This window comes from Malus sylvestris, chromosome 2 (assembly GCF_916048215.2).
Source record: "Malus sylvestris chromosome 2, drMalSylv7.2, whole genome shotgun sequence".
Lineage (NCBI taxonomy): Eukaryota > Viridiplantae > Streptophyta > Magnoliopsida > Rosales > Rosaceae > Malus > Malus sylvestris.
The window spans coordinates 35,271,245-35,290,978 of NC_062261.1; the positions used below are offsets into that span (position 1 = coordinate 35,271,245).

At 36.8% G+C, this 19,734-nt stretch overlaps 2 protein-coding genes across 2 annotated transcripts in view; one reads left to right on the forward strand and one right to left on the reverse strand.

Annotated features, from left to right (window-relative positions):
* The window catches only part of LOC126610730 (ubiquitin carboxyl-terminal hydrolase 24-like), a 41,993-nt gene that overhangs the window by 7,598 nt on the left and 14,661 nt on the right, over window positions 1-19,734 (reverse strand). The window contains exon 8 of the transcript XR_007618613.1: window positions 12,133-12,159. The gene's annotated coding sequence lies outside the window, so the exon portion shown is untranslated. The remainder of the gene's footprint in view (window positions 1-12,132; window positions 12,160-19,734) is intronic.
* LOC126610784 (protein JINGUBANG-like) lies at window positions 1,357-2,979 on the forward strand. The gene has a single exon (XM_050278917.1). The coding sequence runs from the start codon at window positions 1,413-1,415 to the stop codon at window positions 2,715-2,717; it is 1,305 nt and encodes a 434-aa protein (XP_050134874.1). The 5' UTR covers window positions 1,357-1,412; the 3' UTR covers window positions 2,718-2,979.

A 19,734-nucleotide genomic window follows, 5' to 3' on the forward strand; every position in this document is an offset into this window, starting at 1 on the left:
TTAAGTAGTCAAATTTACGTTGTTAATTGGCGTATGAATTAATGTGATTCATGTGACTTGAGTGCTTAGAGCTTAACCAAATCACCTTTATATATGGTGGAAACAAAGCTATCAATTTTCCAAATTTAAAACGTAATGAATCATATGTATTTGTTTTTAAACGATTACTATTATGGAGAAGAGGGAGGAGAGGAATTAGAGTTCACATCTATTACAATAATTTAGAAGAGAGTTTCGAATCTGAGATGCATGGATAGAACCCTAATACTCTATTCACTAGATTGTCGAATCACATGCAAACATTGGAGGATACAGGTCCAACGTTGTCTTATATTTGACAATGGTCCAACTAATTAGGCAATTTAGATATATTACTACTCAAATATAAAGCTCCAAAATTGTGATTTATGTTCATAAAAGAAGTCTGGTGTTTAAATGATTAGAATTTTGGCACTCGTATTTTAGCTTCTCGTATTCTAAATTGAATATTTTTGTGATTTTTATTCCTGTAAAGTACGTAATAGTGCCAAAAGGTTAAAAAAAAAGTTATAGAATTACTATGATTGTCTAAATAATAGAACATTAAAAAATACAAGGATTTTATAGCTCAAGTGAGCGTTTCTTCTTTACATCAAAGAACTTTAAATTCTCGCTATTCAATATTGCTTGTCAAAAAAGAAAAGTAAAACATTTCTGATTAGGAGGAACATATTCCAATTAGCTCCTTTTGTAAGAAAATAATGAATTTAGGGAATGTTATTGCACTTCACACGATCCTTAAACCAAAAGGAAACAAGTGTCCCATTCCCACGAGCAGCCATGATAAATCTTCTCTTTCTTTTTTCCTCTTTAAGTTGTTTCTTGCGTCATACGGCATGAGAAAATATTTTCCTTTCTTTTTATCCTTAGCTGAGGGTTAGGCACACATTGTCTTAGAATATGCTATGATTGTTCAACGGACAACCCTCTAAACGGAATAAAATAAATAAATAAACAAATAAAAGCTCTAAAACTCAAAGAAACTTTTAATGTGTGGGAAACACATGCCAATACACGAAGTGTCATAATACAAATGGTTAAAAAAAATTATTTTCAAATTCTAACTAATTGTATTATTATGCTTGTTGTATCGGACCGTATTACCGGCACACTAAAAAATCTCTCCAATAAGTCTCTTTTTTAATTTTTCGACCAAAATAACTCTATTGACAACTAAAAAAGGAAGGGGCATGTTGTGCGTTTTGAGTTAAAATTAATTTTCTTCCCTACATGTCAAAGTAGCCGTTGCACCTCCTTCTCTCCCTATTTAAATATATGTGTCCCTGATTTTTCCACTAAGAATCCGTGTCTCCTAATCCGCTCCTCTCTCTCTCTCTCTCTTCTTTGAGCACCACCTCTCTCTCTCTGTGACCATGTTTCATCCAATGAATTCCACTCTGTTAGAAAACAAGCGTCTCTCAACAAGTCCCTTGCTCTCTTCCTCAGCAGCAAGCACCACCAGAAGCAGTAGCACGACCCACGAGACTGATGAAAGCCCGCCGGGTTCAGGCCCCTTTTCACTTCAAGATCACGTTAAGTATCAATTTCCCTGCATACCCTTATTGGGGTCCTTCTCGTATCGATCGTTGGCGGTGCTCTCCGGACACGTAGGTTCCGTTTCGTGTCTAGCCTTGTGTGGTGAATTCATCCTCAGCGCCTCACAAGGCAAAGACATCATAGTTTGGCAACAGCCGGATTTTAGTCCGTTCATGAAATTCGGACAAGGCGATGGAAGCGTCAAGGCGGTTGTTGCTGTCGGAAACAAGGTGTTTACAGCGCACCAGGACAGCAAGATCAGGGTTTGGAAGGTTTCGCGGAGGTCGGAGAATGTGTTTAGGCTTGTCGACACGCTTCCCACAACAAAAGACTATTTGGGGAAGTTCATGAAGCAAAGTAATTATGTCCAAACTCGAAGACATCACAAGCGGTTGTGGATCGAACATGCAGATAGTATATCGTGTTTGGCTTTCCATAACGAGTTGATTTACTCTGGATCATGGGACAAGACGCTCAAGGTGTGGAGGATTTCGGATTTGAAGTGCGTAGAGTCGATTAAGGCTCATGACGATGCAATCAACGGGTTGGTGGCAAGTAAAGGGATTGTGTATTCGGCTTCTGCAGATGGGAAAATCAAAGCTTGGGGAAAAGAGGGGAAGAAGAGCACACACTGTTTGAAGGGTATTTTGCAGGGGCATAATGATGTTTCGCTTAACTCCGTGATCGTTTCTGAGGATGAGAGATGGGTTTATGGAGGTGGCTCGGACGGGTTTGTGATGGGATGGGAAGCAAGTAGTAGTAGCACTTCAAATGGTGGTGATGTTCAAAACCAACTTGAGGTGAGTTGGAAGCTGGTTTGCGAAACAAAAGCGCATCGAATGGCGGTTTTGTCAATGTGTTTGATGGGGGAGATGTTGTGCAGCGGCTCGGCGGATAAGAGCATAGGCATATGGAAGATGGAGGCTTTTGGTAAGCTTTGTAAATTTGGGGTGATTAGCGGCCATGAAGGGCCAGTGAAGTGCTTGCAGGCAGCAACATATAATGTCGGCGGTGGATTCATGTTGTATAGTGGAGGACTTGATAAGAGCTTGAGAGTTTGGTGGGTTGCAAAACCCTCTAAAACCAGAGAGGAAGATACCAATTCAGCAAAAAGTTCAGAGGAATTTCCCATTGTTTTGTGACAAGATAGAGGGACTTGTTCATAGTTTCAGAAAGATTAATGAGTTTACCGAGCTAGAGAGGGCAAATTTTAAGCCTCAAATGTTTTGGAGTTTGGTTTTGGGCTTGTGTTTTTGTTGTAACATATTTTACTTGTATTTTTTTTTTGTTTAACTTTGTTTCAGAGATTTGTGTATAAAGTTCTAGGGATAAATTTCCAATCAATTGTAATTAGGATTTTTATGGTTCAACAAGTTTTGAAGTCAATGATACTCTTTGTAGTTACATATGTGATCATTTGTGTTGCAATTTTTAAGTTGCTCCTAAAGAACTACTATCAATAGTTCAATAGATGTTTGTCACGTATTCAAAAGTGTGTTGCTCGTCTGCTGAAGGAGATAAACTCTCTTACAACTGAGACATAATCTTAACGGTATGAACAGTTCAATAAATATTTTCCACGCAGTTAAGAAGTTCTACTACTCATCCAATACATACTTGCCACATGATTTCTTTAGTTACAAAAGAGTTTCTATCATGTGGAAGACAGGCTGAATTCTTATGAGATGAATCTTGAGAGACAATGACAGTCTGAGAATATGGCAGGCAGAACTAGACCACCAACATAAAATACTGAAGAGATGTTTAATTCCCAAATCCCAACTCGATAAACAGTTTGCTTGGCATAAGAGCCAAAGGATATCTATTCTTTCACTTTTGGGGGTGTTTCCAACCTCACACATATTCTTCTCTTAATCAGTGAAATTTGGTATTCTACGTGTTGTCAATTGTGTTTGTGGTACATTAAATAAGAGAACATAACATGTTACATTATCCAGCTTATATCATACGTAAATGATTTTTCTTTTTAAGTTCTTCCTTTCTAGATTTGCATTATATAGATTCGTCATGTCTTCCACATGACTATTTCTTTGTTAATCACATATTTTATAGTTCTATGCTTAATCTAATTAATTATTCTAAAACAAACATTAATGCATTGCAATTATCGTCCAACAAAAAGAAGTGAATGTTGTTGAAGGTGCATGGACTAAAAGACATTTAATTAGGAGATTGAGCAACACAAAGAAAGACATTCTGATGGCTTTTCACAAAACTTGACAACCCCAACTTATGGAGAAGAGCTTCTATTATATAGGTACATTGTTACTGTGGTGTTTCGTGCGAATAATACAATATTATGTGAAAAAAAAAATTACACAACGTTGTATCATTGGCACCGAAAAATAGAGTGATGATGTATTGATGTAATGGAATTTGATCTCTTACTTGTTATTCTTCTTCATAGATGTTGTTGAATAGTGGATAAATATGTAAACTATCCTATCATGTGCATTTTTAAGCTAGGATCTGCTTTATCGATTCCGGGTCCCTAGCTGCTAGTGGCCGAGATCCGAGCCCAGTTACCCTACCAAATGAGAGATGCTCGTATGTAACCAATCCACTATGTATCAAGTATCTATTGAGCATGTGATGCCACTAGAACTATGTATTAATTGCAAGAGAGAATTTATTCTGCCCCATAAACGCCATCGTTAGTCATCATTGCTAACCTTGGGTAGAAACGAATTTACATTTAAAAAATTCAAGCTTTAATAATGGAAGGAATGCCTCTATGATTTCATTATTTTTATGCTTCTCTAATTTCATTCATTTTTTTATACCAAATAAAAGAAAACAAAATAATAAAATTATTTGAGCTCGTCTGAATAGCAGCTACTCCGGTTGTCGAACCCGAACCACCAAATTTCTTGGTTCAACCACCACTTGGGGAGGGCCTCCCAAAACGTACATAACACAAGCAACACTTCATATTATCTCCTGCCTTCGTTGCTACAATACTACGACATTATATGTTGCCTTCGTTCGTTGTTAAAGTAGTACAACAACCATTTGGACGAGGGTGTACTTGGAATATAAAGTAGTACCCCATGTGCTATAATATATTAGTAGACAACGGAGTTCATATATCCCACTTTAGGATATATTAATTTTCGAATGTCTATCAACTTATGTAATAACATGTGATGTACCGTCTTTTGTTTCGAGTATGCTGAAAAATCCCTAAAGTGATTAAGATAATTGATTAATGCGGAAGGAAACAGAAAGAGATCCCCTCTGGATCTCTCCCACCAAATCCTAGGGATCCAGAGATCCGGTACCTTGAAATTTGATCTAACGACTACAATCAGGGGATCCCTCTAAAATTGTAATAATTGTAGCTGTTTGATCAAATTTCAAAGATCCGGATCTCCAGAGCCCTAAGATTTGATGGGAGAGATCAAGAGGGGATCTCTTCCCGAAGGAAACTACCAGCTAAAGCGACAAACATTTTTTTTAAAGTAGAGCTTTATTATGTTCACCCAAACAATTAAGGTGATGTTTGGATCACTTCAATTTTGTTTTTTTTAAGATTAATTAATTATAAACAGCTCTCTAATTTGGACCATCCTACAACTATTAGTGGAAAAATCAACTAATCAAAGCTGCAGAAGCTCCTTTTATTGATAGCTGCAGAAGCACCTTTTGGAGCAAAGGGACCACTGCTCAAGTTGAAGCAAAGCAACTGGCTGTGGCTGGGTTGGGCAATTTTGGCAGAAGCACCTTTCAGATGAATTTTGCTTTTGGAATTTAAATATTTTATTTGGCTTTCGAATTTCGATTTGCTTGTTTTAAAATGCATTGCACAAAAATGTTTGACTGCTTTCCTAATAAGGGATTACAGCCATCCAGATTGCCTTGTTGCTTCATGCTTACGTTTAAGGGCCCCCTTAGAGCAACTCCACCTTTGGTGGTTGCTCGGGGGACAGGCGAAGGGAAAGGGCCCGAGGGCCGGTGGATAGGCCTCCAGCGTTGGGCAGCCCGAATGACGGTGGGAGTCCGAGGGCCAGGCCCGTGGAGAATTGACAGCCCTGCAGCCCAAGGTGTGTGTGATGTCAACCTGACGCCAAGCTTGGCGTCGGTGCTTTTTTTTTTTTTTTTTGTGTCAGGCGCGTGCCCCTCACTCGCGAGTGGGGGCGCGTCAGGCGACAAGTTTACAGGGTACATGGTTCGCGCGCCAGGAAATGCAGGTGACCGTTGGGAAGCCACGTGGCTTCCCACGGTCCGTTCGATCTCAACGGCTCTTTAATATGTGTCGTCCGATTTGAAACGGTAATAAAAAAAACTGATTTAATATCAACCGTTCGATCTGAGATCAACAGTTGATATTAATCTGCTTTATAAATTAAAAAAAATAGTTTTAAAATTAAGAAAAGTTACCGTTGTGACACGTGGCACAATTTGGAGTGTTGGAATTTAATTTTTTTTAAATCCAAATGCAGAGATTAATTATTTGAATAAAAACAATTTAAAAATTGTACAAAATCCGAAAAAAATATCTAAAAATTAAAAAAAAATGTTTCTACTTTTCTATAAATACCTTCTCATTATCATCAACCTTACACCACAACTTCATATGTTCTCAACTACTTTCAATCACATTCCTATCTTTCTCTCAAAGTTTCAATCCAATCTTTTTCAACAAAATGACTACTGATGCAGGTACGAATTGGACGTCTCTTGAAGATATTGCATTGTGTACTAGCTGGGTTGAAGTTACTCATAGTTCACGTACGGGTAATGAGATGCAGTTGCGAGAAATGTGGAGTCTTATTCATACCAATTATCTTGAGAAAATGGGTGGGAGTAGAACCAAAAAATCGATGTCTAGTCGTTGGAAATTACTTAGCCAATCGTTTACTATTTGGAGAGACGCCTTGGCACAAGCTAGTAGTAATCTTCGAAGTGGGGAAAATTACATGGATCAGGTAACAATATATTATTTATTTGTTTGTACTATACCCAAATTTACATTATAATTATTTGTTTGTATTATTTATTTGTTACCTACTTTAATTATAATTATTTGTTTGTATTATTTATTTATTACCTATTTTAATTATAATTATTTGTTTGTATTATTTATTTGTTACCTACTTTAATTATAATTATTTGTTTGTATTATTTATTTGTTACCTAGTTTGATTATTATTATTTCTTCTCCCCCATTGTGTAGCTAATTCAGGCACAAGCTTGGTATGGTGCCAAAACCAAAACCAAAATAAAAAATAAATCATTCAACCGGTGGGAATGTTGGAATATTGTCAAAGATTGTCCTAAATTCAAAGTTGTGCCTGTCGGTCAAGAAGTTGTCATGAACAGCACCCCGCTATACTCTACACCTGATAATGGCTCGCATGAAGATGATGCAGAAGAAGTGCCCGAAACGTCCATCCCTGAACAAGCTTCGGGTTCAACCCGTTATCCAATTAGGCCTCAAGGTAAGAAGGCTTCAAAAAGAAAAGGAAGTGCTTCCAAGCATGATTATGCAAAGTACATGGAAGAACTTATCGCCACAGTGAATTGACTTTGGCACGGGAAATGGCGAAGTTTAAGGCTATAAGACTAGAGATGAGGCAAAAGCTGTAGCTGTTGAGAGAGAATTTCAAGCTAATCAGAGAGAAAGACAGCTACTTAGGCAAGAAAGGGAACTGGTTAGAGAAGAAAGAATGGTTCAACGAGATCGTGAGATTATGAACACGCCTTTAGAAGGGGAAGTCTCCAAATTCTAAATATTTTTGGAAGTCGGAGAAAGAGGATGTGGTGCGTAGAAGGCGTGCCAGAGAAGCGAGAGCAAGAGGAGATGGTCCTAGCACGACAAGAGAAGATCATTCTAGCACCACAAATTGGTTAAGTGATGATGATTAGAGTACTTTTTGTAATCGGAGCCCATAGTTTTCCAATCACCTTGGGTTGTAATTTATTATTTATTGAATTGAGTATTTTATTATGTTGTTTCCAATTTATTGAATTTAGTACTTTATTTAAAGTGAGAGTAAATTTATTTAATATGGTAATATATTTATACTATAAGAGAATCTTTATTCAAATGACATAAACACACCAAATAAAAAACTCACGAAATGAACTAAAATAAAACGCACCAAATAAAATTACATAAACACACCAAATAATAAAAAATTCACTAAAATAAAACGCACCAAATAAAATTACATAAACACACCAAATAATAAAAAACTCACTAAAATAAAACACACCAAATAAAATTATATAAACACACTAAATAATAAAAACATCACTAAATGAACTAAAATAAAACACACCAAATAAAATTACATAAACATATCAAATAATAAAAAACACACTAAATGAACTTAATTATCTTCAACTTGTTTCAATGCCCACTTGTGCTCTATCAAGTCATTTTACCGGGCATTGTGCTATCAAGTCATTTTACCGGGCATTGTGAATGTCTGGCCTTTGAAATGCAGTATATCGTTGAATGACCATTTCATTGTAACGTCCATCCCTTTCTAATGGCTCATGTTGCACGGGCTCATCAGTGGCGTCATGAGCACAATATATACGTGTTCTTGAATTGTTCATCGTGTTTGGCTCATATTCATCAACGGCTTCATAATCGTACTCATCTTCCACAATCATGTTGTGAAGAATGATGCACGTCATCATGATGGATCAAAATGACTCTACATCAAACAATCTGGCAACACCACTGACCATCGCCCAGCTAGCTTGGAGGATACCAAAACAACGCTCCACATCCTTCCTGCACCCCTCTTGACAGCTTGCAAAATGTTTTTCCTTTGCACTTCGCGGACGTGGCACTGTTTTGACAAATGTTAACCAGCTTGGGTAAATGTCGTCAGCTAGGTAGTATGGCCCGTTGTACATACGTATGTTGACCTCATACGTGACTTTTGGTGCATTTCATTGCAAGACATCGTTGAACACTGGGGATTGGGCATGGACGTTGAGGTCATTTCGAGCTCCCAGAACCCCAAAAAAGGCATGCCAAATCCATGTATCAAAAGATGCCACCGCCTCCAAAATGATACTTTTTGCTCCTTTTCTGTCTCCATAAGCGCCTTGCCATGCAATTGGACAATTTTCCACGTCCAATGCATACAATCAATGCTCCCAATCATCCCAGGAAAACCTCGCATATCGGCCTTCTTTAGAAGCCTTTCCAAGTCCATGTGAGTAGGTTTCTAGAGGTACTCTGCGGTGTAGATAGATTCGATTGCTCCTCAAAACCTCAATAGGGACTCAAGAATGGTTGATTTCCCTATCCTCGCTATCTCATCCACTTGTTCTGTAGATGCTCCATACGTAAGCATCCACACCGCAGCAGTAATTTTTTGCTCGGGAATGAGACCCATAACACCACAAGCATCCTTCTTTTTCACAAAGTAAGAATCATGGTTGCAAACAGCAATCATGATTTTGTTGAACAAATGTCGTTCCATTCTAAAACGACGTCTAAAGTGCATATAAGGAAATGCACTATTATGGACAAAATAATCATCCAACAGCTCCACAGCTCGTTGTTGCCTGCTTCTATCAAGGTTTCCGGAACGGGTGGGCCTGCATATCTGAGCCACAACTTGGATGACTCGACGAGAATGTGAGTCTCTGGCCATTCTTGTTTTGTCATCTCTCCTTCTCCGCTCCTCATCATCTTCATTCTCATTTTGGGCTATATGGAGATTGAACATTCCTTCAGATTGGTTAAACAATTCTTCCTCTTCTTGATCGATTTCCCACATCATGCTTGAAGAAGAAGACATTGTATGGAGGATTCTGAATAATGATACAGATTTTGATTTGGTGAAGAAGGAAGTAGAAACTATGAATAATGATAGAGATATTGAGAAAATTGGTGTGAGGTTTAAAAGGATGGATGATGAATTACATGGAGGCTTCTGAAATGATTAGGTTGTAGATAGTGCCACGTGGCATGTCGTCATTCGTTAAAAATCTGATCGAAATCTATCCTAAAAGATTTTGAAAAGATAACGACACGTGGCACGACGGCATTGGATAAAAATCTTATCGAAATCCATCACCAATAATTATCTTTTCGGATAATGACACGTGGCGCAACAAGAATGATTTAAAATATGATCGAAATCTATCCTCAAAGATTCTGAAAAGATAACGACACGTGGCACGATGACATCGAATAAAAATCTTATCGAAATCTATATGACCAATAATAGTCGTTTTGGGTAAATGACACGTGGCGCAACGAGAACGATTTAAAATATCTTATCCGAAATTACAAATAAATTTATTTAGTATTATTTTGTAAAAAAAAAATTAACAATATTTTATTGCCTATTGCCAGGGCTATTCAAGTGCAACGGTGGAGATGCAAAAGGCAGTTACTGTTCATTATGGCAGTTACTGTTCACAAGGTGGATTGAGTAATGGATTGCCTGGGGGGAGGGCTCCAAGGGTGGAGTTGCTCTTACAAATACTTAAGTATTAAATACTTACACTCATAAATGCATTTTATTAAAAATGTACAAAAAATATTTATAAAATACCCAAAATGTTGTGACATACGTTCTAGTACATATTGCGTTGGTGTAAACCCTAAGTAGGAATCCTTTAGGATCTAAAAGATCTTTTCGATTAAACTTTGTATTACTTGGAGAGCAAGTTTCCCTCCTCCTTATTACTATAAATAGAGGCACAAAGATTGAGGAATAAGACACAAACGAAAAATATTGATGAAATTTTAATGGAAGGACTAAATTGATGTGTGGTAGTGAAAGTTAGGGACCAAATTTATCGAATTTTGAAACTCAGGGATTAAAATGAGGAGTTAGATCAATGTTAGTGACCATTTGCGATAAAAACCTTTATTTTGTGTAATTCACGTGTCACAATTTCATTAGATTTGTGGGTCATACATAAAAACTAACATAATAGTTGATGGAATCTTAACGGAATAACCAAATTGATGTGGGGTACTGAATGTCAGGGACGACATTGATTGATTTTGAAAGTGAGGGACTAAAATGATGAGTTTGATTAATCTCAGGGATCATATGTGACAAAAACCCTTACTATAAATAAAGGCACAAGGACTAAGGAATAAGACAGAGTTCCTCAAGCCTATTCTCCATCTCTCCCTCCGTTTGCCGCACCTTTCAGTTAAATATAGGCCACAACACACTATCAACACGCTCTTAACGTTGTGTTAAAGATAATTTATTCGTCTTCAATTAGGGTAAATTATTGTTTGACTCTATCAACTATTACCACATCTTAAATTGACCTCATGAATTAACTTTTTGAAAAATTAACCCGTAAACTATTTGAAATTTAACCAATAACCCTTCACGGTTAGATTCGATAAATTTCATCAACTTTGATGCCAAATACTGACACAACTTTACTCTCAAGAGTGAATCACGTGTTAGTCACGTGCCAGTATTCAACGACATTGCACAAAATGTTTTATTGCTTTCCTAACAAGGAGAATGTTAGAAGTGGGAATACATGCCAAAATATTGCATAAAATGTTTGATTGCTTTCCGAACAAGTAATTTCAGCCATCTAGATTGCCTTTTTGCTGTATGCTTACGTTTAAGGGCCTGTTTAGGAATGCTTAGTACATAACTACTTATGCTCATAAACGCTGTTAAGCAGCATTCATTTGATATAATTAATAATTAATATCAAAACATTCACTTGATATAATTAGGGGCAGCGGCCTCTTTATCTCTTTCTCCCTATAAATATATTACATCACAACAAAACTGAAAACTGCTGCAATCAGACAAGTTCAAAGAATTGTTACAGCCATTTTCACTTGCATTGGTGATCGGATGGGAACTTGACCGAAGTTAACAACATCGACCCCTCGGCAAGAGATGTAGTGACATCTCATATGTCACATCCCAGTTCACATAGTAAGATATTGTCGGTTTTGGGTCACGCCCTCACGGATTTTGACACATCCTAGTCTCGGCTCGGCCGGAGCACGATATTATCCGCTTTGAGCCCCGACCATGCCCTCACAGTTTTGTTTCTGGGAACTCACACGAGAACTTCCCAATGGGTCACTCCTCCTCAGAATGCTCTCGCTTGAACCCGCTTAACTTCGGAGTTCCGATAAAATCGAAAGTCAGAGTGCTATAGGGAGGTGAGCATGTACATATAAGACACATCATCCCCTCTCCGTTGGTCGATGTGGGATGTTACAGATTTGTTCTTGGGTTTCCACCCAAAACGCGTCTTACTATAGGGAGGTAGGCATGCACATATAAGGCACATCACCTCCTCTCCACGGGCGATGTGGGATCTCACAATCCACCCCCCCTTAGGGGCCTGACGCGCTCGTTGGCACACTTCCGGCCGGGGAGTGGCTCTGATACCAAATTGTCACATCTCAGTCTGCATAGTAAGATATAGTCCGCTTTGGGTCACGCCCTCACGGATTTGTTCTTGGGTTTCCACCCAAAACGTGTCTTACTATAAGGAGGTGGGTATGTACATATAAGGCACATCACCTCCTCTCTCCTGGACGATGTGAGATCTCACATCATAAACTAAGTACTCCATGGTTACCTTCTTCCACAATTGCTTGTAAGCGAAGACATAAACCTGGTCATGCAGTATTTTACTTGTTCCAGCTGTTGTTTTACACTTGTTTGTAGATGAGGACATATGCCTGGTCATGCAATACTTTACCAGTCCCAATTGCCGTGACCGAAGCATCATCAAAGCGTAGCCACTGACCATTGGCATAGACAGCATCAGTTGTATAATGCCCCTTTGACGGCTCTCTCCCGTGATGAGTTATTGTAGCAACGAGTTTATATTTTCGACCCTACATAAACAAAGCACAAGACAAAAAATAAGCACCAAAAGTAATATTTGAAATCGGGCTACGGCATTGCAAACCGCAATTGAAAACACCAAGACTTGCTCTAACTAGGCCATAGGGAAAATTCAGTATTTCTTATCTTCTTTTCCTCGGGTGAGGTTTAGAGTTATCATAATGTTTAATTGTTTACAGATGTGACTGATTTCTCCCAACTCTGCTCATGCAATGCCAGAAGGTGAAGTAAAGAATACACACACTAGACAGCTACGGACAGGTTGTTCATCAAGAAGAAATAAGGGTCACAGATAAAAGGTTACAGAAAAAAGTTTGATTAGATATAACAGAGCATCACCTCAGTATTTGGAGAAACAAGCAATTCACGGCCCACACCAATTCAAGTGGAAAATGCACAGGCTTATGCAGCTTAGTGCTTCCTTGACTTCCATAACCAAAACGCATCAATTGCAATATCATTATCTTTGAAAGTGTCTTTATCTTTATGGATTTGCTCGCAGTCACAATACCAGCCTGAATAGCAGCTACTCCGCTTGTCGAACCAGAACCACCAAATTTCTTGGTTCAACCACCAGTTAGGGTGGGGCTCTCAAAACGTACATTACATAAACACCACGTCATATTATATCCTGCCTTCGTTGCTACGGTACTACGACATTATTATGTTGCCTTCGTTCGTCGCTAAAATAGTACAGCGACCATTTGGACAAAATCTTTTTATGTGTACTCAGAACAAAAAGTGGTACATCGTGTGTTATAATATATAAGTAGACAACAAAATTGATATATCCCACTTTAGAGTAATATTAATTTCCTAATATTCTTCCATTTATGTTGTAACATGTGATATCCTCTTGTTCTGAGTACATTGAAAAATCCTGAAGTAATTAAGATAACTGAAAATATGACTTTAACCCCTCAAATTCAAAATTTTCCATATAAAACCCAACATAATTTTTTTACTCAAAAAAAACCCAGTGACTAGGATCCACCTAAGTGAATTCATTAATTACATATTACTTTACACATTTTACATTTTTATATGCCTAAAATACCCCTATTGCATACTTAATGTGCACAATTAATTCTATGCAAATTGTAAGGAGAGAGTTAATGATTTCGCAAAAATAGAAAAATAAGACATTAATGTTAAAAAATTCATTGCATATTAATATCAAATATGAGAATTGTTGGCTTAATTCTATGTATCTGGCATTATGAGTTTATATATATATATATATTTACAAAAAAAAAAACCTAATATATGTAATAATACATTAAAAAAAAGTAATTTACGTACCATGTACAAAAATGTTATTTGATTCAAAATGTGTATAAATATAAATATATATATATATATATATATATATGTGTGTGTGTGTGTGTGTGTGTGTGTGTGTATTTATATAATTAGACCATATTAATTTACCTGCTTACTATTTGAAATGTTCATTTCCAATTATGCAAAATATTGTATACCAACAACAAAATATTGCATAAACTTAGGAATTGGATCATGCTTTTGATTTTATCTCTTACCTACAAACAATCATATACATATTACTTTATATATTTTTACCAAAAAAAGGTCCCTAATAGGCTAATATATGTAATAATACATGAAAAATAATTTACCTACCATGTATACAAAAATATTATTTGATTCAAAATATATAATCTAGGTTTTTTCAAAAAAAAAAAAAATATATATATATATATATATATATATATATATATATATATATATAATCTAGGTGTAGTGTGTGTGTGTGTGTGTATATATATATATATAATTGGAACAAATTAATTTACCTACCTACAAATTAATTTTCAATAATTTACCTACAAAAAATTATATCCCGTGTGTAATATAATATCTTTTTTTCACTAATATATGGAGAATAATTAACCCATAACAAGAAGAAATATAATTTGATGTATTATATTGAAAAATATTACGTCATACCTATATTTATACAACAATAAAACGTGCCTAATATATGTAACAATACATGAAAAATAATTTACCTATATAATACAGATTTAGTATAATTTTTTTTAATTATTGAAACAAATTAATTTACTTCCCAATCAATGCAAAAAAAATATATATATATATATCACTAAAAAGGTAAACGTAAATTTTTGGTATGATATGGATACAATTAATGCAATACAACAGTTTATATATTTTATTTCATTTTTTCTACAACTTTTAATTTGGAATAAATTTAGGTATTTGGGAAAGTGGCATGTATGTAAATAAATTGTATTAGTAGGTCAATAGTGTTCCAATGTGGCTGTAGATTTTAAATTTGGGCTTTTATTCGACGTTTATATGTAGATGGGTTTTTATCTAGGAATCATGAATTGTAAGGGCCAAAATCTAAAGCACAATTTTTAAGATAATTATGCGGAAGGAAACTACCAGCTAAAGCGACAAACATCTTATTTAAAGTAGAGCTTTATTATGTTCACCCAAACATTAAGGTGATGTTTTGATCACTTCAATTTTGTCTTTTAGATTAATTAATTATAAACTGCTCTCTAATTTGGACCATCCTACAACTATTAGTGGAAAAATCAACTAATCAAAGCCGCAGAAGCACCTTTTACTGATAGTTGCAGAAGTAGAAATTTTTAGTTGTGACGGGAACACGGATGGTATATCATGTGTTTTTATGCAAATGGTGAACATTTTTAATTTTTAAGTTATTAACATTTTAACACATATAACCCACTATTTCTATAGAGACTTATGGTATACCATCATGTATGACAGTCACATCGAAAAATCTTTCCTACAGAAGCACCTTTTAGAGCAAAGGAACCACTGCTCAAGTTGAAACAAAGCAGGTTGGGTTGGGCACATTTGGCAGAAGCACCTTTCAGATAAATTCTGCATTTAGAATTTGAATATTTTATTTGGCTTTCGAATTTCGATTTGCTTGTTTTAAAATGCATTGCCCAAAATATTTGACTACTTTCCTAATAAGGGATTACAGCCATCCATATTTGACTGCTTTCGTAATAAGGGATTACAGCCATCCGGATTGCCTTGTTGCTTCATGCTTACGTTTAAGGGCCCGTTTACAAATACTTAAAAAGTATTAAATACTTATGCTCATAAACGTATTTTACTGAAAATAAAGAAAAAATAATTATCAAACACCCAAAATGTTGTGACATATTTAGTAAATGGTCAATAAAAATTTTACTAATGAACCATATATCAATGGTCAATTTTTATTTTGGACTTAATCAATGAAATATTTTTGTTAATTAGACATAAGTCAATGACGAATGTTACATGGGTTTCAAGCCCATATAAATAGTTATAAAATTACTTTTTTGCCCCAAATTAAATCATATAAATGACACACCCTGACCTAAATCGAGGCATACTGGCAGTCACGTGAGGATGATGTAGCCATGTGCGCAGTGCGAAAGTGATAGTGATATGAAAATGTGAGTAAATAAAAACCAAACTAGCTAACTTACACTAGACAAGTATATAAGTGTGAGTGAAGGTATTTAAAGTGTAGATGCACATATTCAGGGCATACGTAACCTAGATACAATCCAGCTAGCTAGGTAAGAATTATTTAAGGCACGAAAGAAATCCCTACATTATTTGAAGTCTGTCAGAACCACCGTAAAGTCCTCGTAAGCCACCAATACGAACTTCTAACTAGAACCTGGAGGGGCGCAAAACAGAAAACGTGAGTGGGCAAAAACAAAGTTTTTTAAAACCATTTCACTTTCCAAAAATAATAACCCCTCACCGTAAAACCCGTATAATTTCTCAAAAAATAGTAATACATACGTTTGTAGAAATCATGTTCGAGAGTAATGGAAGCCGAGTATATGCCATGTCAAGTATCTCAGCAATGAAATAAGTAAGTCAGGTGAAATAAATCAATATAAATGATATACCAGCTGGAGTCACCTAACGTGACCTGTAGGGCTGAATCTATAGCTCATCAAATATGTCTGCACACGAGTTGGAACCACTTATTGTGGTTTGTACGACAGGACTGGGTGTAAATAAGTACGCTCAAGTGCTACGATCACGTGAAGGTTGTGCGAATAATCGCGGGTCACCTACGAGTCGGAACCACCTAATGTGGTCTGTACGACAGGGCTGTACACCAAACTTAGATCCAAGGTGAGCGTGTGTTGCAGGAGGTGAACATCACGTGAAGGACTATGCCCTGGCCACGGGCGGGAGCACTAACACCGGGGTGCTGGATAATGAGCTCTACATGCCTTTACATATAACCGTAACCAATGCAACCACTAACATCATACAGTACTCACTTGAAACTTACCTGGCCTCCGCAACGTCATACAATAGTTTGCATAAACCAATGCATATAATAAAATGAAAAGCAAGCATGACATGGCATTTAAAAGAATACGCTCGTTTCAAAATAGTTTCTAGGAAAATGTAAAGCATATATACGTGTATATATATATATACATATATATATATATACATATATATATATACATATATATATATATATAACCAAAAGCCCATTCACTGGTATGTAGCAGGGTCGTAACCCTCGAGTCTTGCTTGGCCGCGCTCGTCCTCCGGAAACATTTCACCTATATGTGAAACAACTAATTTAACGTTAATTTTAAGCACATAACCAAAACCGTGTAATAACTTCTCATACGTTACTCAATTGGGGTATTTGAATATACCATCGTGGCCTACTCAAAACCACGAGCATCCCTGTGAAATCCCGTCCCCAGAATTTCACTATTCATTATGCATCTCATAATTTAAATTCATATATCACGTTTACGTTATTTTTATTACTTAATTTTAATTCCGTAAATTTTGGGAATTAGATCGAATAGTTATCAAGTCTGAATTTTCGTAATTAATCTTTAAGATTCGTTGACCTTTCAAGGTCACAAGTAACGTTTTCGAGTAGATCTTGAAACCACGAGCACATAGGCGGAAGCCATTTGGGAGTCCGGGTTTTAACGGTATAGTTACGGACATTTGAAGTCGTTACTAAATTATAGATTTTAAATTTATTTAAAACTCACACCTTGTGGGAAAGGGACCAATGAGATAAGAGAGTGAGGGACCAATTTTAAAAAAAAGAAAAGAAAAAAAAGGGAGAGGATCAGACAAAAGGGAGGGAAGGGAATTCCCCCCTCATTTCTCGTGACCCATGTAACCCAGCTTAATTATGGTGAATCCGCCATTTTTTCTGTTGAATCACCACCATTCAACACCTGCAAACCTCTCAGTAACTTCCTATCTTCCATTTCGAAAGGTTTAAGGTCCAATTTCGTGTAGAATTTCACCGGAGCACCAGAGGTGCTCAACGGTGATTCCACCGTTCCGGCAAGTTACACCACCTACCACCACCTTAATCAATTCCCCTTGGACCCAGGAACAAGACCCAATCAGTTGTAGGGGCGTTGGAACATCGAGGAAGTCGAATCGAAGAACACTTATCTTAGGGTTTTCGGCGGGTTTGAGCGAATTTGGGGCTTTTCCTGGCCAAATTGGACTTGGCTACAGGTATGAAACTTTCTATACTCATTGATATCTACAGTTATGTGAAATTTGGTAATATTTGGAGTTAGTCGGAAATTTAGGTTTCCGTTTACCGGAAACTGCCACTCGCGGCGGCGCGTGGCCAGTGGGCCGACGATACCTTTCTAAGTTCAACTAGATGTCTTGATTTTTTGTTTAATATTCGTATGACGTGGTTTGATCGTTTGAACCTAATTTTCACTGTGAGACATTACTTGATCAAAATATGAATCGACGATCCGACCGTTAAATCGTCACCAAACTTTAATACGTAATATTTGAGGATTTTAGGAACTAACGGATCTTTCTAAATTGAATTTCTAAGTTCGTAAAATAAATTGTTGACAGCCACCTAATTGTAGTAATTGGCGGAGATCTGATCGTCGAATCTCGATGAGAATTTAGTATGTTGTTCTATAAGAATAATGAGGACACTAAGAAGTTACGGATCCAAAACCCGATGGGCAGATCTTTCGGATCGAATTACGTAGAGTTGCGAACCCTACCGTTGACCGAGAGTTGACTTTTGGGTCAACATGTTACGAAACGTTCTGGATACTAAAATTGGTACTACATGAGACTAAATGAAGTCTAATGGACCCACATTGGTTAAAGAGTGACTTAAATATATGGGGTAGGGTTATTACCTTAAATTCTTATATTAGTATCCGTTGTGAATATGAATTGGTTTTATAAGTGTGATTTCTATTGAAATGTGACTTTTATATATTTAGCCATAGACCTATGTTTATGAAACATGATTTGGCTTGTGTACTAATGATGGTTGTGATATATGTGTGTTTAATTATCTCTTTTTAGCAATGTGAATGATAAGTATGATAAATGCTATGACTATGTGATCTTAGAATCCTATTAGAAGTATTCTGTAGAATATATATGATTGTGTGATGTATTAGTTGGTGGCCATGAGAAGTTGATGGTGTAGTGACTACGTTGTAACCCATAGGGGTTGAGTTGTGGGTAAGTTGTGTGTTGAATTTCATGCACCATGTAGAAGTGGTACATGGATGGTGAATGGTCTTGCTTGGTTAATTTGCATTAGGGGACCATACTATATGTGGATCGCGCTTGGTTAATCCACGTTGGGCGATCCTTATGACCATTTATACTTAGGGGTGATCACTGCCTAACAGTTCTGTAGGTGTGACTCTGCTTGGTTAATCTGCGTTGGGGGGTTACTACATACCTGATTATCTTGACCCTGCTTGGTTAATCTGCATTGGGGGGTCAAGTGGTCCTGCTTGGTTAATCCGCATTGGGGGACCATACTATATGTGGATCGTGCTTGGTTAATCCACGTTGGGCGATCCTTATGGCCATGTATGCTTATGAGTGATCATGCTTGGTTAATCCGCATTAGGTGATCATTTCCTAACAACTGTAGGAGTGACTCTGCTTGGTTAATCCGCATTGGGGGGTCATTGCCTACTTGGTTACTTTCTCAGGGGTTACTCTGCTTGGTTAATCCGCGTTAGGGGGCCACTTCGTGTTTGGTTACTTATGTAGGCTTCGACCGAACTGCATCCCTCTAGCCCTAGTTTTTAATGTACATATGAACGATGGATTTTAAGAATCTTGTGGTTTGAATTAGAAAAGCTGTTGGATGTATGGGTGACTCCTTCAGAGTTTTCAACGACTTGATTATGATTTCATAAAGCATAATTCTATACTTGATGTTTATAGATTGTGATCGATGGTCTGTTTCTATTGAATA